At 40.8% G+C, this 15890-nt stretch overlaps 1 protein-coding gene across 1 annotated transcript in view; it reads right to left on the reverse strand.

Annotated features, from left to right (window-relative positions):
- Positions 1-5211: 5211 nt before the first annotated feature.
- The window catches only part of GOLIM4 (golgi integral membrane protein 4), a 76462-nt gene continuing 65783 nt past the window's right edge, over positions 5212-15890 (reverse strand). The window contains exons 15-17 of the mRNA XM_014533561.1: positions 15605-15673; positions 7474-7554; positions 5212-6871 (exon numbers count right to left, since the gene is read on the reverse strand). Coding sequence (XP_014389047.1) covers positions 6722-6871; positions 7474-7554; positions 15605-15673 — 300 coding nt within the window. The 3' untranslated portion in view covers positions 5212-6721. The remainder of the gene's footprint in view (positions 6872-7473; positions 7555-15604; positions 15674-15890) is intronic.

Here is a 15890-nt window from a genome sequence, read left to right on the forward strand (position 1 = left end):
GAGAGAAACATCGATCAGCTGCCTCCTGCACACCTCCCACTGGGGATGTGCCTGCAACCAAGGTACATGCCCTTGACTGGAATCGAACCTGGGACCCTTGAGTCTGCAGGCCGATGCTCCATCCACTAAGCCAAACCGGCCAGGGCCCTTTTTTTTTTACACTTCCATTGCATTTGTGTGTTTTGTTGTAAAATTTAAAGCACACCTTCTTAATGTATGAAACTCCGAATATAGCACTAAATGATGATCAAATAATTCTGGCTATATTTAGAATTAACATTGGGATCAGATTCACTTGGGAAGAAATTGTAGCTATGCCCCTTATTCAAAATTGTATGATCTGTAAATAATCAGCATTCTCATTTTACAAATGAGGATTATAAGATATTCATTTAGTACATATTTACTCAAAGTATTAGTGCTTGGCATGCAATGGCTTTGCCATTGGAGAGAGAAGAGATATGCCTATTTTCCATGTGCTCCAGCCCACAAAAATGTAAATAATTGTGCAGAGTCTGAGATTTTACCTAATTAACAAACTAACAAGTTAGCCTGCCACAGTTTCATAGGTGCTGATAGAAAACTCTCAACTGCTGGCTCAAAAACAAATATTTCTCATGGCATAGCAGGCAATGTGAGTTTCAAGTTCATATCAGTTTCCCTTGGCCCCCAAGTATCATGGGAAGAATGTGAGGCACTCAAGGTGGATGTTGCACACACATTGAGCTTGTGTTCCAACCAGGATCACTAATCTAAGGAAACCCTCTAATAAAAGGACTGCTAGCAAACCTGTCCCATCTTGCCCCCAAGGGAGATATTATCTTTATTTATCCTCGTGAGGGAACAAATATGTCCTCTGACCCAGAAGGAGACAGTAGCTTTAACTTCTGGATGGTTGCTAGGCAAGTATCCTTGAAAAGATAGCCCAGCTGTCACAGCTGTATAGAAACTCCATGGAGAATTCCCCTCCAACAAAAAATCCAAGGGAGAAATTAAGTCATGTGTCCATCTTGAACCAAGTACAGTACTTTGTCCAAGGAGATGGTTAGTATTATTGGCTCTGCTCAAGCTATCTTCCCACCCAGAGACAGGGGTCAAGGTCACTCACTAAGACATTGAGAAATGTGCTTGGCAAAGATGAGTTACATTTATTATGATTCAGTTTAGATGGTAAATTTAAGGCTGAAGAGGTAAGATGGGGCCAGATCATGAAGAATTATGTAGGTTATATTAAGGAGTTTGGAATTTTTCCTATGTGCAATAGCAATTTTATTATATCATTCAATAATGGGGTAGTGTTAGTGGTAACTTTAGAAAGATCACACTAGGACAGATTGTAGAGGTTGGTAGGAGAAAGTAAATGAGAAGTTAGGGACTATTACAATAGTCTAGGTAAAAGATAACAGGGGCCTGAATCAGGTCTCTAATACATGGGTGGGAAGAGGGCTAAACAGAGAAAAGACCTCTAGGGAAAACCCAAAGAACACAGATATTTTAAGGAGAGTATAAGACAAAAAACAAAAACAAAATGAGAAAGAGTAGCCTGGATGGTAAGAAGAAAAGTAGAAACAGGTAGTATGATGGAAGCCAAAAGATGATTCAGGAATGGAAACTGACCTCACTTTTTTAAAAAAATATATTTTATTGATTTTTTTACAGAGAGGAAGGGAGAGGGAGAGGGATAGCGAGTTAGAAACATCGATGAGAGAGAAACATCAATTCAGCTGCCTCTTGCATGCCCCCTACTGGGGATGTGCCCGCAATCCAGGTACATGCCCTTGACCAGAATCGAACCTGGGACCCTTGAGTCCGCAGGCCGACGCTCTATCCGCTGAGCCAAACCAGCTAGGGCTGACCTCACTTTTTTTTTAAATGGTTGTGCAACATGCCATGGTATGGATGTACCACAGGTTAATGCAAGAACTAAAACAAAACAAAAAACCCAAAGCAATGATGTCAAATCCTACAGAACAAACTTCTTCAGTTGGGTGGGGAGGGAGGAACTCCATCAACCTTAAAGGAGCACTGTGGGATACGGTGGTCCTGGTACTATGACATTCAGTGTCAGTAATTTTTCTTTATAGAGCAAGTCATTGTGACTTGTATGTGGCCAGATCATACCTTACTCCTAGATCTTTTTCGATCACTCTTACAGCTATCCAGTCAATATATTTGTACTAATGTAGCTTTTTTGTGCTGCACTGTACAGTGGGGCCTTGACTTATGAGTTTAATTCATTCCATGACGGAGCTCGTAACTCAAATTATTCGTATGTCAAATCATAAAGTGAATGAGTGAGACACGTGATGCTGGGCTGATGTTGTGGCGTTCATTGTGATGTTCGCTGTGCCAACTAGCGGTGGGGTATCTGAAGCTGGCTCGTAACCCGAATTTTAGCTAGCAACTCACAGCAAAAAATCGGCCGATGGCTCCTATCTCGAAAAACTCGTTAGTAAAGTGCCCCCCCCCCGATTAGATTACTGGTACCAAGTCCTTTGACTTATTGGTTGCACCAGAAATCACAGATTTATTGGCAAGATAAATAATAGTGACAATTTATTTCTGCTCATCTCATTAATGTAGATTAACTCTGGCTGATTAGTTCTCTTCCAAACATTAGCTAAAATGGCCCTATAACTTGTGCCATTCTGAGAGTAGTATGGTTTGTGATTATTGCTTCTTAGCGGGGATATGACAGGGTTTTGTTGTTGTTTATTATGTGTGTGTGCATGCACACACGACACTCATATGTTTCTCTGTTTCTTTTTTCTTCCCCAGAACTAGCTCAAAGAAAATAAAAATTCTTAGCTTTTTCTTTAGGACAGAGGGAGGGAAAAACCACACACCAGTTAAGCAGAGGAAGAGACACGGAAAATAACAGTTTGGGAAAGGCATTGTATAATTCATTCATGTATCTTGGTTCCACTTAAATTTTTCCTTTTAGGAAAAAGAATGCTTAAAATAAAAAACTATTAAAAACTCACATACTTTAAGAGATTGATCGCTTTCTTCTTATAGCTTTATTGACTATCACCAAGTTTCAATGTTTCAAATAATTAAATACTGCAACCAGGACATTAAAAATACAAACTAATTTACCAAAATAATTGTATTCTGAATATTATGTACAATATTATACATTTTACATTACATAAAGGGTTTTTATACATAAAGGTAAAATTTGATTTATGATTACTGAAAATCCAAAATACATCTGAACAAACATTCCTAGGCATATATACGCAATCACTCAATTGGGACAATCAGAACCATACATGAGTGTGGTTACTAAAAAATAAATTTACATTCATACAACAGTAGAAATTGAAATGTTTTTATTATTACAAAACCACACACATGAATTCTATAACCTGATTTTATATATCTAAAAATCTTTATGCTTAAGATTGAAATGTTTCTATCCCAAGGGAATCTTTATTTTTAGCTTCTTTATTGTAAGGAATTTTTATAATTTATCATCATTAAAATGCCTCTCTGTGGGCATAATGCAGACCCAACCTCAGCAAGCAGAATAGTCATCAAGGTCTATCCTACCACCATGTGTACCTCACCATATAGTTTTAAAAAAATAATCCTATTCAATTATACATTTTGGTATGCCTTTATAAATACTTGTCATCAGAGATTACTTATTGAGGCACAGAGCTTACAGGGGAAATATCTATGACTGTAGGGAACTAGATAATGAAACAAGAATTTCGCTAGGTCGCTTCGGAAAAATAATAGAGAGGGTGCTCATGTAGAAAACACTACCCATACACAGTCAATTAGTTATTAAACAACATGTCAGTCCTTCAAAAAGCTTAATACACTAAGGTGCCATACCTTGTTTGAATACTGTCATATGAATTTAGTACTATCTCACTTTTAAATTTAATCCATTTCAAGAAGAAGGGCTGTGATTTTAAGTAAAGCCAAATAATTTTCTAACTGATGTGACAAGTCTGGAAAACAATGTCACTCTGTACATGGATCTTATCCCAGCAACACACAGACGGGTGGAAAGTCTATCAGATTTTATATATACACTAGAACCTCGAAAAGGGAGCAGTTAGTAAACGGGCCATTCTCTGTAAATTCCCAACAGCATTTTTGCAGTATTTCTTCTTTTGAAATCCTGTATTTTATCAAAGGCAAACAGCATACAACACGTGGGAACTAGGAGATAGAAAAGTAACACGTTGAAACATATACAAAATTGATGTCCTTTCCAACATCACATAATCATTGGGAAACAGAAAGAGATTCGGAGCCTAAATTTTTCTTTCTTGCTTGGGTTTAGCTTGAATATAAAAGAAGCTCTAACCTAGGTTATTAAAATATATTTATATAAATGTATGTGCATTTCTAATACAAAAGTTTAAAAAAAGTCTAAATTCTTAATTTCTGCAATTAAATACCCTAGAGTTCAGTAGGCAGGTTATTTCTGAGCAGCTTCTGAAGGAATCTGTCCGCCGAGCGCTAAGAAATGGGGGGGGGGGCGCAGCTACATTTCAGCTCTTTGCTGGGATTTCTCAGCACCAGCCGCCCCGTCCTCCTCCTCCTCCTCCTCCTCCTCATAAAATCGGCCGATGGCTCCTATCTCGAAAAACTCGTTAGTCGGGACACTCGTAAGTCAAGGCCCCACTGTACTTGCCCCTAATAAAAGTGCCCCCTCCCCCCCGATTAGATTACTGGTACCAAGTCCTTTGACTTATTGGTTGCACCAGAAATCACAGATTTATTGGCAAGATAAATACAAGTGACAATTTATTTCTGCTCATCTCATTAATGCAGATTAACTCTGGCTGATTAGTTCTCTTCCAAACATTAGCTAAAATGGCCCTATAACTTGTGCCATCCTGAGAGTAGTATGGTTTGTGATTATTGCTTCTTAGCGGGGATATGACAGGGTTTTGTTGTTGTTTATTATGTGTGTGTGCATGCACACACGACACTCATATGTTTCTCTGTTTCTTTTTTCTTCCCCAGAACTAGCTCAAAGAAAATAAAAATTCTTAGCTTTTTCTTTAGGACAGAGGGAGGGAAAAACCACACACCAATTAAGCAGAGGAAGAGACACGGAAAAGAACAGTTTGGGAAAGGCATTGTATAATTCATTCATGTATCTTGGTTCCACTTAAATTTTTCCTTTTAGGAAAAAGAATGCTTAAAATAAAAAACTATTAAAAACTCACATACTTTAAGAGATTGATCGCTTTCTTCTTATAGCTTTATTGACTATCACCAAGTTTCAATGTTTCAAATAATTAAATACTGCAACCAGGACATTAAAAATACAAACTAATTTACCAAAATAATTGTATTCTGAATATTATGTACAATATTATACATTTTACATTACATAAAGGGTTTTTATACATAAAGGTAAAATTTGATTTATGATTACTGAAAATCCAAAATACATCTGAACAAACATTCCTAGGCATATATACGCAATCACTCAATTGGGACAATCAGAACCATACATGAGTGTGGTTACTAAAAAATAAATTTACATTCATACAACAGTAGAAATTGAAATGTTTTTATTATTACAAAACCACACACATGAATTCTATAACCTGATTTTATATATCTAAAAATCTTTATGCTTAAGATTGAAATGTTTCTATCCCAAGGGAATCTTTATTTTTAGCTTCTTTATTGTAAGGAATTTTGATAATTTATCATCATTAAAATGCCTCTCTGTGGGCATAATGCAGACCCAACCTCAGCAAGCAGAAAAGTCATCAGGGTCTATCCTACCACCATGTGTACCTCACCATATAGTTTTAAAAAAATAATCCTATTCAATTATACATTTTGGTATGCCTTTATAAATACTTGTCATCAGAGATTACTTATTGAGGCACAGAGCTTACAGGGGAAATATCTATGACTGTAGGGAACTAGATAATGAAACAAGAATTTCGCTAGGTCGCTTCGGAAAAATAATAGAGAGGGTGCTCATGTAGAAAACACTACCCATACACAGTCAATTAGTTATTAAACAACATGTCAGCCCTTCAAAAAGCTTAATGCACTAAGGTGCCATACCTTGTTTGAATACTGTCATATGAATTTAGTACTATCTCACTTTTAAATTTAATCCATTTCAAGAAGAAGGGCTGTGATTTTAAGTAAAGCCAAATAATTTTCTAACTGATGTGACAAGTCTGGAAAACAATGTCACTCTGTACATGGATCTTATCCCAGCAACACACAGACGGGTGAAAAGTCTATCAGATTTTATATATACACTAGAACCTCGAAAAGGGAGCAGTTAGTAAACGGGCCATTCTCCGTAAATTCCCAACAGCATTTTTGCAGTATTTCTTCTTTTGAAATCCTGTATTTTATCAAAGGCAAACAGCATACAACACGTGGGAACTAGGAGATAGAAAAGTAACACGTTGAAACATATACAAAATTGATGTCCTTTCCAACATCACATAATCATTGGGAAACAGAAAGAGATTCGGAGCCTAAATTTTTCTTTCTTGCTTGGGTTTAGCTTGAATATAAAAGAAGCTCTAACCTAGGTTATTAAAATATATTTATATAAATGTATGTGCATTTCTAATACAAAAGTTTAAAAAAAGTCTAAATTCTTAATTTCTGCAATTAAATACCCTAGAGTTCAGTAGGCAGGTTATTTCTGAGCAGCTTCTGAAGGAATCTGTCCGCCGAGCGCTAAGAAATGGGGGGGGGGGCGCAGCTACATTTCAGCTCTTTGCTGGGATTTCTCAGCACCAGCCGCCCCGTCCTCCTCCTCCTCCTCCTCCTCCTCATAATGTTCCTCTCGGCCTTTGGGGTGGTTGTCATCTCGAACTTCTTGTTCCTCTCCATCATTGTTTTTCTCATCAGCCTTAAAATGAAAAGAAAAAAAAAACAACACCTAAGAGATAGGGCATAGAGTTAATAAGATAAATAATTCCCTCTTTTTAAAAAAAAAAAAAAAAAAGGTGATGCTCTAGCCAGTTTGGCTCAGTGGATAAGCATCAGCCTGCAGACTGTAGGGTCTGGGTTCAATTCCGGTCAAGGGCATGTACCTCATTTGCAGGCTCGATCCCCGCCCTGGTCAGAGCGTGTAATAGGAAGCAACCAATCGATGTGTCTTTCTCACATCGATGTTTCTCTCTCTGTGTCTCTCCCCCTCCCTTCCACTCTGTCTAAAAATCAATGGAAAAAATATCCTTAGATGCGGATTAATAAATAAATAAATTTAAAAATGGTGAGAAGTTACTCATTTTTGGAAGAAGGAAATAAGTGAAGAAAAATGTTCCAAGAAGCAACAGTGCTATAGTCTTTCTTAATCTTCATATTGTCACAAATTTTCCTGGGCCCAGGTTAGCCTGTTAAACTCTGTGGCACCTTAGACGTACTGACTGGTATCTATCCAACTATATATACATGTATCTCCTACACATGTGCAAACATGCGCAATAGAAATGCACATCCTACACGTACATTTTCATCGTTTTCACCATAGGTCTCTTCTGCATTATGTTCCAATTCCCTTTTTTTCTCTTCAGTCAAATCTTCCTGCACCTAAAACAAATCCAAGATACTGGGTGACGCTTTTATCACTTAAGCACTTGAAACAACATGTTCTGATTTCTAAAGAGTTCATTTAAAGCAGCAGCAACAAAATTAAACTAAAACTAAATTTGAAAAAAGATAAAAGTCAAAGATTTGACTTGTCTATTACCTATGAAGAAGTGTATAATATACCTACTATAAAAAAAATCTTACTCAACTGTCTTCTGTACCTAGATGCATACCTGGCACACTGTAATTGCTTAATAAATGCTGTTGAATGAATGGATAAATGAATCAATGCAAAAATATCTGCTCTGTAGAGGCACAGAAAACAGACCTTATGACTTACATATAAGATAGGAGAAATTTTTCTATAATTAAGAACAAACTTTTCTGTCTAAAATATATAGATCACAGAACACAATAATTTCAATTTCTTCATAAAATAGCTATTAAACTGCCTCAAATCCCTATATCTCTTCAGTGTTCTAACATGACACTTCTGTTTTACATAGTTTCCTGTAATGTACACTATCACCACTATGTCATGTCATTGATCCCCATTGTTTTTCAAAATGCACATCAAAGAAATCATCCATATATTTTTTGCTAAATAATATCTATTTAATGATCACATTCCACAAAATATAGGAGTTGGAAAATGTGTTAGAAAATATTTTCTGACAACTATTTCGAAACCCATATGTATGCCAAAAGGTTTGAATAATGTGAATACATTTCAAAAAATTGCTGATCATCAATTAAGCATCCTGTTCTGTCCTGGTACCAAAAGAAAACCCAACCTCTCCAAGGACAGTGTTATAGAGTGAGTCTTCTAGAATAACAAATAACATGACCTGATTTTTAAAAATATTTCTTTTGGTGTAGAGGGGGGATGTGTTCAAAATCCCAGAAATGAGCAAGAAAGTAAGGGCTGTCCCAAGGTGCTTAGCCCAGGTGCAACAGGAGTAAACCCCAACCTACCAGCCAAGCTTTGGCGTGAAACTGGTCTGTTATGAGCCTACAAAGATGACTCTTCAAGGATGCCCTAGACCAGTGGTCGGCAAAGTGCGGCTCGCGAGCCACATGCGGCTCTTTGGCCCCTTGAGTGTGGCTCTTCCACAAAATACCAACTTCTGCGCATGAACCACGAAGTTTCAATCGCACTGTACATGCGCGCCCGCACGTGGTATTTTGTGGAAGAGCCACACTCAAGGGGCCAAAGAGTCGCATGTGGCTCATGAGACGCAGTTTGCCGACCACTGCCCTAGACAGAGTTCAGCCTTCATGAACCTTTCTTACCAGCCTAACACCATCTGGATTCACACTGGTACAAAATAAATTTATTGTGGGGTCAGAGGCATAAAACATCTTTTATAGTCACATGTCTTGGTGGGGTGAGCTAGAGAGAAGATACACATTGCACCAGCAGGCTCTATCGATGGTCCCTGACATTGTTCTGCCCTTAGTCACAGAACCTCATAACAACATTCCCCAGGACAATGGGATGAAAACGATGAAGCACTTATTTCAGATTACATTAAGGTCTCACTAATTGAAACATCGTTAAATTGCTAAAATGTCCTGGTCAATTTCAGTGATTAGATATATGTCTTCTATAGCCATAATAATGAAAATATACTAGTGAAAAATAACATGGCTTAGTTGGGATTGGGAGGAAACTACATTATGGTGGAAAGAATATGTAAATCAGGGTTGGCACACTTTTTCCGTAAAGGTCCAGAGAGTAAATATTCAGCTTTCTCGGCCATACAGTGTAGCAACTACCCAGCTCTACCAGTGTAGTGCAGAGGCAGCCTCTGACAATAAGCAAATAAAAAACAAGGCTGTGTTCCTATAAGACCTCATTTATAAAACAGGCTGAGGCCAGTAGTTTGCCAACCTCTAACACAGACTGTGGAGTCAGACAAACCTGGACAAAAACCTTGGTTCCGAAACTCTCCTGGCTGCATAAACAATGAGGTCATTTGTTTTTATTATAAAAATTTTCAAGCACGTGCAAAGAAAATTTCATGAACTATTAATAGTCATCATCAAGGTTCAAAAGTCATCACAATGTTGCCACACTTGCATCATCTATTGCTTTTATTTTGTGATGAATTATTCTTCAACATTTGGACATCAGATAATTTCACCCCTACCCATCACAATATACATCTCTAAAAACAATGGACTTTTCTTATATAACCATAATGCCTTTAAAACACCTGCTAGCCCATTTGGCTCAGTGGATAGAGCGTTGGCTTGCGGACTGAAGAGTCCCAGGTTTGATTCCGGTCAAGAGGTGTTTCTCTTACATCGATGTTTCTCTGTATCCCTCCCTCTCCCTTCCACTCTCTCTAAAAATCAATGGAAAAATATCCTCGAGTGAATATTAACCAAAAAAATCCCACCTGATAAATGATTGTATGGTATTATCTAGTGTCTAGTCCTCACTTACATTTTCCTGATTGTCTTACAAATGTCTTAACAGTTGGTTTGTTCTAGTCATCATCCAAACAAAGGCCACAGGTCACTTAGATGCCGTTCCCCTCTTTTCTCCTCAATGTTACTGATTCCTTGTTCTATAGAAAGACCCATGTTCTGGATTTCTTTGCTTCTTTAAGGCAATACTTAACTCATTCCTTTAACCCTGACATTTCTTATAAAAGCAAGTTAGCTTAAGGCTTGGATGAATTCAGATTCAATTTGCAAAGCAAGGGTTTTTCAGAGGGACGCTGTGGAATTCCTATTTGCATCACATCAGGAGGTACCTAATATTAGTCCCACTTTCCGTGAGGCTAAGATTGTTCAGTGAGCCCGATGGTGACAGCCTGATCCCTTCATGGTAAAATCCCAGGACTTCCACTCATCTAGTGATATCATCCATTGATGATTGGTCTTAAATAAATTGTTTTAATTAGGGCTTACAGAAATGGTGACTTTATAATTCTGTCATTATTCTGTATTCACTGACTTCTATAAAGAAGAACTTGGCCATCTCAATTTTAGTTTCCTGGGTAATTGCATGCTGGGTATACTTAATTATGGCAGCCTTTAAAATCAGACCACAGTGTGTTCTAATCATGGTTCTAACAATAACGAACTGTGTGACCTTTAACAATTTAGCTACCCTTTCTGAAGCTCTTATTATCTGTAAATTTCTTATCTGTAAAAGAAAAAGGTTGGGTAAAATCTTTAATTGTCATTTTTTATTGTGTGTGGGGTAAGGGGCGTCATGGATCCTTTTAAGACTTTGGTAAGAAAGTTGTTAGCAAATGGGTATAGATACACATCATTTTGCACAGGAGTGTCAGGAGGTTCAGACTTCCCAGTCTACCTGCAGCCATCTGTCCTAGGACTGTGGCTCTAAATAGTGTGCCGCTGAATCAGCATCAGCCGGGGCTCGTGTACAACTCTGCCTTCTAGGATGTACCATAGATATGATCAAAATCTCCAAGGGTAAGGTCAGACCCAGTATTTGTATTTTTCACACACTCTCCAAGGTGATTTTTAGCCACAGCAAAGACTAAGAGCCACTCGCTTGAGTGACATGAATACTGGCTAGAATGTCTCTCGCTAGAATGATAAATACCCTTTTTATGAGTTCTTTCTTCTCTCCTCTTGAGATGTAGTAGAAATGTAGGCTGTTTACCATATGTCAATATAATACGAGGAGGGAAGTACAGAATAAAATTAGTCTTTAATTTAGGGAGCCCACAAATGAAGATTTTATAATTTTTCAGATTTTATAGATACACCCTATTATCCTAGTAATATATTCTTTATGTTTGGGGCAAAGTAATTCAAATTCATCTTAGCGGCATTACTGAAAAAGAAAAAAAAATGATATAGAGTTTCTAATTTTAAAATATGCTTAGACTAATAACCAGAAGCAAATGTTAGTATCTTTTTACATGTGGACACACCAATTATGTCTTCCACATTAGGCCCTCTTTAGCATCCTGTTAAAGCTGATGCAAACGTTTTGCTGGAGATTTCCCAACGCTGCTCCTCATTCCTCATTTTTGTTCACCTGACTCTGGTGTTTTAAGCATTTTAGAAATGGTCCCTATGTCATGTGGCAAAGTTGACTGCCCTGGCTGGTGGGGCTCAGTTGGTTGGGTGTGGTTCTGTGCACCAAAAGGTTGCCAGTTCCATTTCCCGGGGGGAGGCCTTGATCCCTGGTAGGGGGCGTGCAGGAGGCAGCTGATCAATGTTTCTCTCTCTCCCTCTCCCTTCCTCCCCCTCCAAAAATCAATTTTAAAAATCTTTAAAACATTAAGTTTTTTAAAAAAGCAAGTCTACTGAGTCTAAAGTGGGTTTTGGTTAGCTACCCTGACCCTGTCCCTGGATGCATTAATGCCTTTGTTTTACACATCAAAGATGTTATGGGATAAGCAAGGAATCAGAAGGCTGAACCGTAAGTAGTCAAGAATGCTAGGATCCAAACAGGTGGATGGAATGTGACCAAGGAAAGGCCTTCAGCAGTGTCAGCCATAGTGATGGGCACCACTGCTTGCTGAGTATATTTAACAGAAGCATTTCTGCCGGATGGGCAGCTTCATGATGTGGTGGCTCACAGTCCACCACTAAAGGCGCCACATAACCTTGTGCTTACTCTCTTGTGAGTGTTCATATCAATCCATTTCCAGTTACATTGGGGAAACTGAGTACTCAGAGTTGTCAAGCAGTCATTCAATCTACATATTTTTTTTGAGCACTTAAGTCATTTTAAAGCGCCCAGAGTCCATTTTGGGGTAATGCCATAGTTCGTCGTTTTCTCATAAATAGATAAAAAATCTGTGAAGTAAGCAACAAGAGGATGGGATCACCATATAAATGTCTTTCACTTAAACAATCCCAAACAATAAACAATGAATTCTGTCAATAACCATCATTTTTCTGTCTTTGGAGGGTGACTAACACCACTGCATTCAGACAAAAGGTGGTGAGGACAGTGCAAATTTCCTAAAATCACACTGGTTTGGGGTTCTCTACTCTCAGAGGTCAAGTCACAAATCTGATATAGACTGCACCTCTGAACAGGTATTGCCCTAGCAAGATGCACTTCCGGAGGAATCTGGTGAGAGCAGTGAGCCGCACACCCCAGGGGTCGGTGGGGCAGCTAGGAGACCCTGAGGCTAGATGGTGACAACAGCAAACTACACTACCCAGTATTCTATGGTTTCCCTGGTGCCCCCAAAACAGTGCCACATACACAGTCACTTACAAGCAACACAATATGCATCCTCTCATACTGCAATCCTCTTTATTTTTCTCATTTTGCTCCTGCCTGCTGAGATCTTTGTCTCTGACTGTTACTCGTCCTTGAATGGTATTTGGGAACCACTGTTCTCTGCCCTCTTCAAGGGAAGAACTGGGAACGATGCAAGGAGGTGGAAGATCCAATAATCATCAGCTCAGGAACCACGAGAAAAAGACAACACAGCCTGGACAAGGGACGCTCAGGGGCAGAGAGGAAAGTTACCCAGGGGAGAAGAAAGGCACACTGGGCTTCCTCAGAGTTCACGAGGCAACATCCTATAGGAGAGGGTGTGGCAACCTGGAGCCTATGCAAGAGGGGGTTAGAAAGTGGGGATGCAGATGCCCAACACAGGAGTTCTGGGCAAGGAACTGGCCAAAGAGAAGCAGGACCTGGGCTCGGTGCGGCGAGGACAAGGGCGCTGGCAGCTCTGCACCCAGAGGAGAGAGTCTGGGCCGGAGGAAGGGGCTGCCGTGGGTGAGGTAGGGCACCCCCCCCCACCTCCTTGTGTCTGTCTTCCTTCTCTTTCTATCCTTGATCCCTCTTGGATCACAGGTTTTCTCTCTCCACCTTAACTGACATAAGATAGAAGTAAAAAATCATCAGTAAATACTGATTAAAATTTTATGTTTACCCTCTGAATTTTTAAAAAGAAGCCAAGGTGAATCTCTTCTCTTTTAATCCCTCAACGATTCCTGGAATCTGCCATATGAAATAAAGTAACATTAGTCCAGACATCGTGTTACAAGAGAAGTCCAGATAGTATCTATCTTGCCAAATGCCTTAACATTCAAGGCTGTGAGTTTCTTTAATGCTCTTTTCTGATATGACACATCAGGATGAACAGCAGGGGGAGAAAAGAGAGAATGAAAAGATCAAGCCAGTTCGAGTGCATGTGACTAGAGATGTATGCTGCCAACAGCTATAAAGAGCGACATCCTTTTGTTTTCCTGGCATAAGCCCAAATTTTAGCATTAGCTCTAAAAGGTGACAAATGGAACAGACATGAGAAAGGAGACTTAGTCAAGGGAACTGTGTACGTGAGGGCAGCAGGACAGATGTTCTGAGCAGGGTCTCAGGGGTAACTGTGCACTGAGGGCAGCAGGACAGATGTTCAGAGCAGGGTCTCAGGGGTAACAGTGCACTGAGGGCAGCAGGACAGATGTTCTGAGCAGGGTCTCAGGGGTAACGGTGCACTGAAGGCAGCAGGACAGATGTTCTGAGCAGGGTCTCAGGGGTAACGGTGCACTGAAGGCAGCAGGACAGATGTTCTGAGCAGGGTCTCAGGGGTAACGGTGCACTGAAGGCAGCAGGACAGATGTTCTGAGCAGGGTCTCAGGGGTAACGGTGCACTGAAGGCAGCAGGACAGATGTTCTGAGCAGGGTCTCAGGGGTAACGGTGCACTGAAGGCAGCAGGACAGATGTTCTGAGCAGGGTCTCAGGGGTAACGGTGCACTGAAGGCAGCAGGACAGATGTTCTGAGCAGGGTCTCAGGGGTAACGGTGCACTGAAGGCAGCAGGACAGATGTTCTGAGCAGGGTCTCAGGGGTAACGGTGCACTGAAGGCAGCAGGACAGATGTTCTGAGCAGGGTCTCAGGGATAACTGTGCACTGAGGGCAGCAGGACAGATGTTCTGAGCAGGGGCTCAGGGGTAACGGTGCACAGAGGGCAGCAGGACAGATGTTCTGAGCAGGGGCTCAGAGGTAACGGTGCACTGAGAGCAGAAGGACAGGTGTTCTGAGCAGGGGCTCAGGGGTAACAGTGCACTGAGGGCAGCAGGACAGATGTTCTGAGCAGGGGCTCAGGGGTAACGGTGCACTGAGGGCAGCAGGACAGATGTTCTGAGCAGGGGCTCAGGGGTAACGGTGCACTGAGGGCAGCAGCACAGGTGTTTGAGCAGGTCCGGGGGCAGGGGGATTGTTGGGGCTGCCACTTGTCCATCCTCTCATCCCCTTTTGGCCAAAGCCACACATTAGCCCGGCCCCTGGCTGAGAGACACGTCACTGTCCGGAGAGAGACTGCCCATGGGGCCTCGGCCTCAGCCATACCGTGTTCCCAAGTACAGAGCGTCAGGTGTCCAGACAGTAAAGTGCTGTAACAAAGCGGCGACAACCAGCAGCACTTGTCAGTCAGTGACACAACGTGTCCCCACGGTGCTCTAAACCTCACAACGATATGCCAGGAATTTACAATAAAAAAGCAAACTGAAATGAAGGGTGAAGACTTTCTACCCAAATGCATTTTACTCAACTAAGTTCCTTACGTAATTTTCCTTTTCTTTATTGTTAAATGTAATTAATACCAAATTCTTGGGAGGGAAAAAGCTAAAAGGAGAGCCAGAGCCCATAAATTTCTTATAAATGTCTGCAGGGTGTGAAGCCTATTCCGACAGACACTGCGGGGCACCCGTGCGGCAGGCACTGTGCAATGTCTATAGAGAAAGCGGCGGGTTAGTGCAGACTCCCTCAATGTGCAGAACGTTGCTCTTCTCTCTTTCGTGAGTGACAGAATCAGCAGGAAATAGCCTTACAGGGACCATCTATCCCCAAGTCCACTATTCCTGGAAGGCCCGATGTCGTCTGAGAGCCAGGGAGAAGGGATTCTATTCTCCTGCTGTCGTTACCTTCTAACCAGCGTGTCCGCTGCCATGCTCTATTTACTTTAGAAACCCCCTTTCTTGTCTGACCCAAGTCTTTCCATAAACATTTCCAAAAAAAAGGCATCTCAACACCAATGCTGCTGAGGTTGGTGAGGGTGAGTACAGTCAGTCCCCTGCATTCCGCCTTCCTACCTCCTCCTCGCCCTCCTCCTGGTACTGCTCGTCCACATTATCCTCCTGCTGATCTGGGTTTCCCGCCATCTAGGACACAAAGGGGAGGCTGGGGTTACTGAAAGTCAGGGCTCTGCTTTACAATACCCTGGGACAGAGAACAAGCATGCTGCCATGAGCAGCGTGCTTTCCCTGCATCAGTGGCCAGGAAATCATGAGCAATCGTTCCCAACACAAAGCCCAGGCCATCCGTCACCCCCTCTCTCTGATCAACGTAGGTCATGACTCATCTTTTGCATAAACGAGG

This window comes from Myotis brandtii, unplaced genomic scaffold, assembly GCF_000412655.1.
Source record: "Myotis brandtii unplaced genomic scaffold, ASM41265v1 scaffold99, whole genome shotgun sequence".
Lineage (NCBI taxonomy): Eukaryota > Metazoa > Chordata > Mammalia > Chiroptera > Vespertilionidae > Myotis > Myotis brandtii.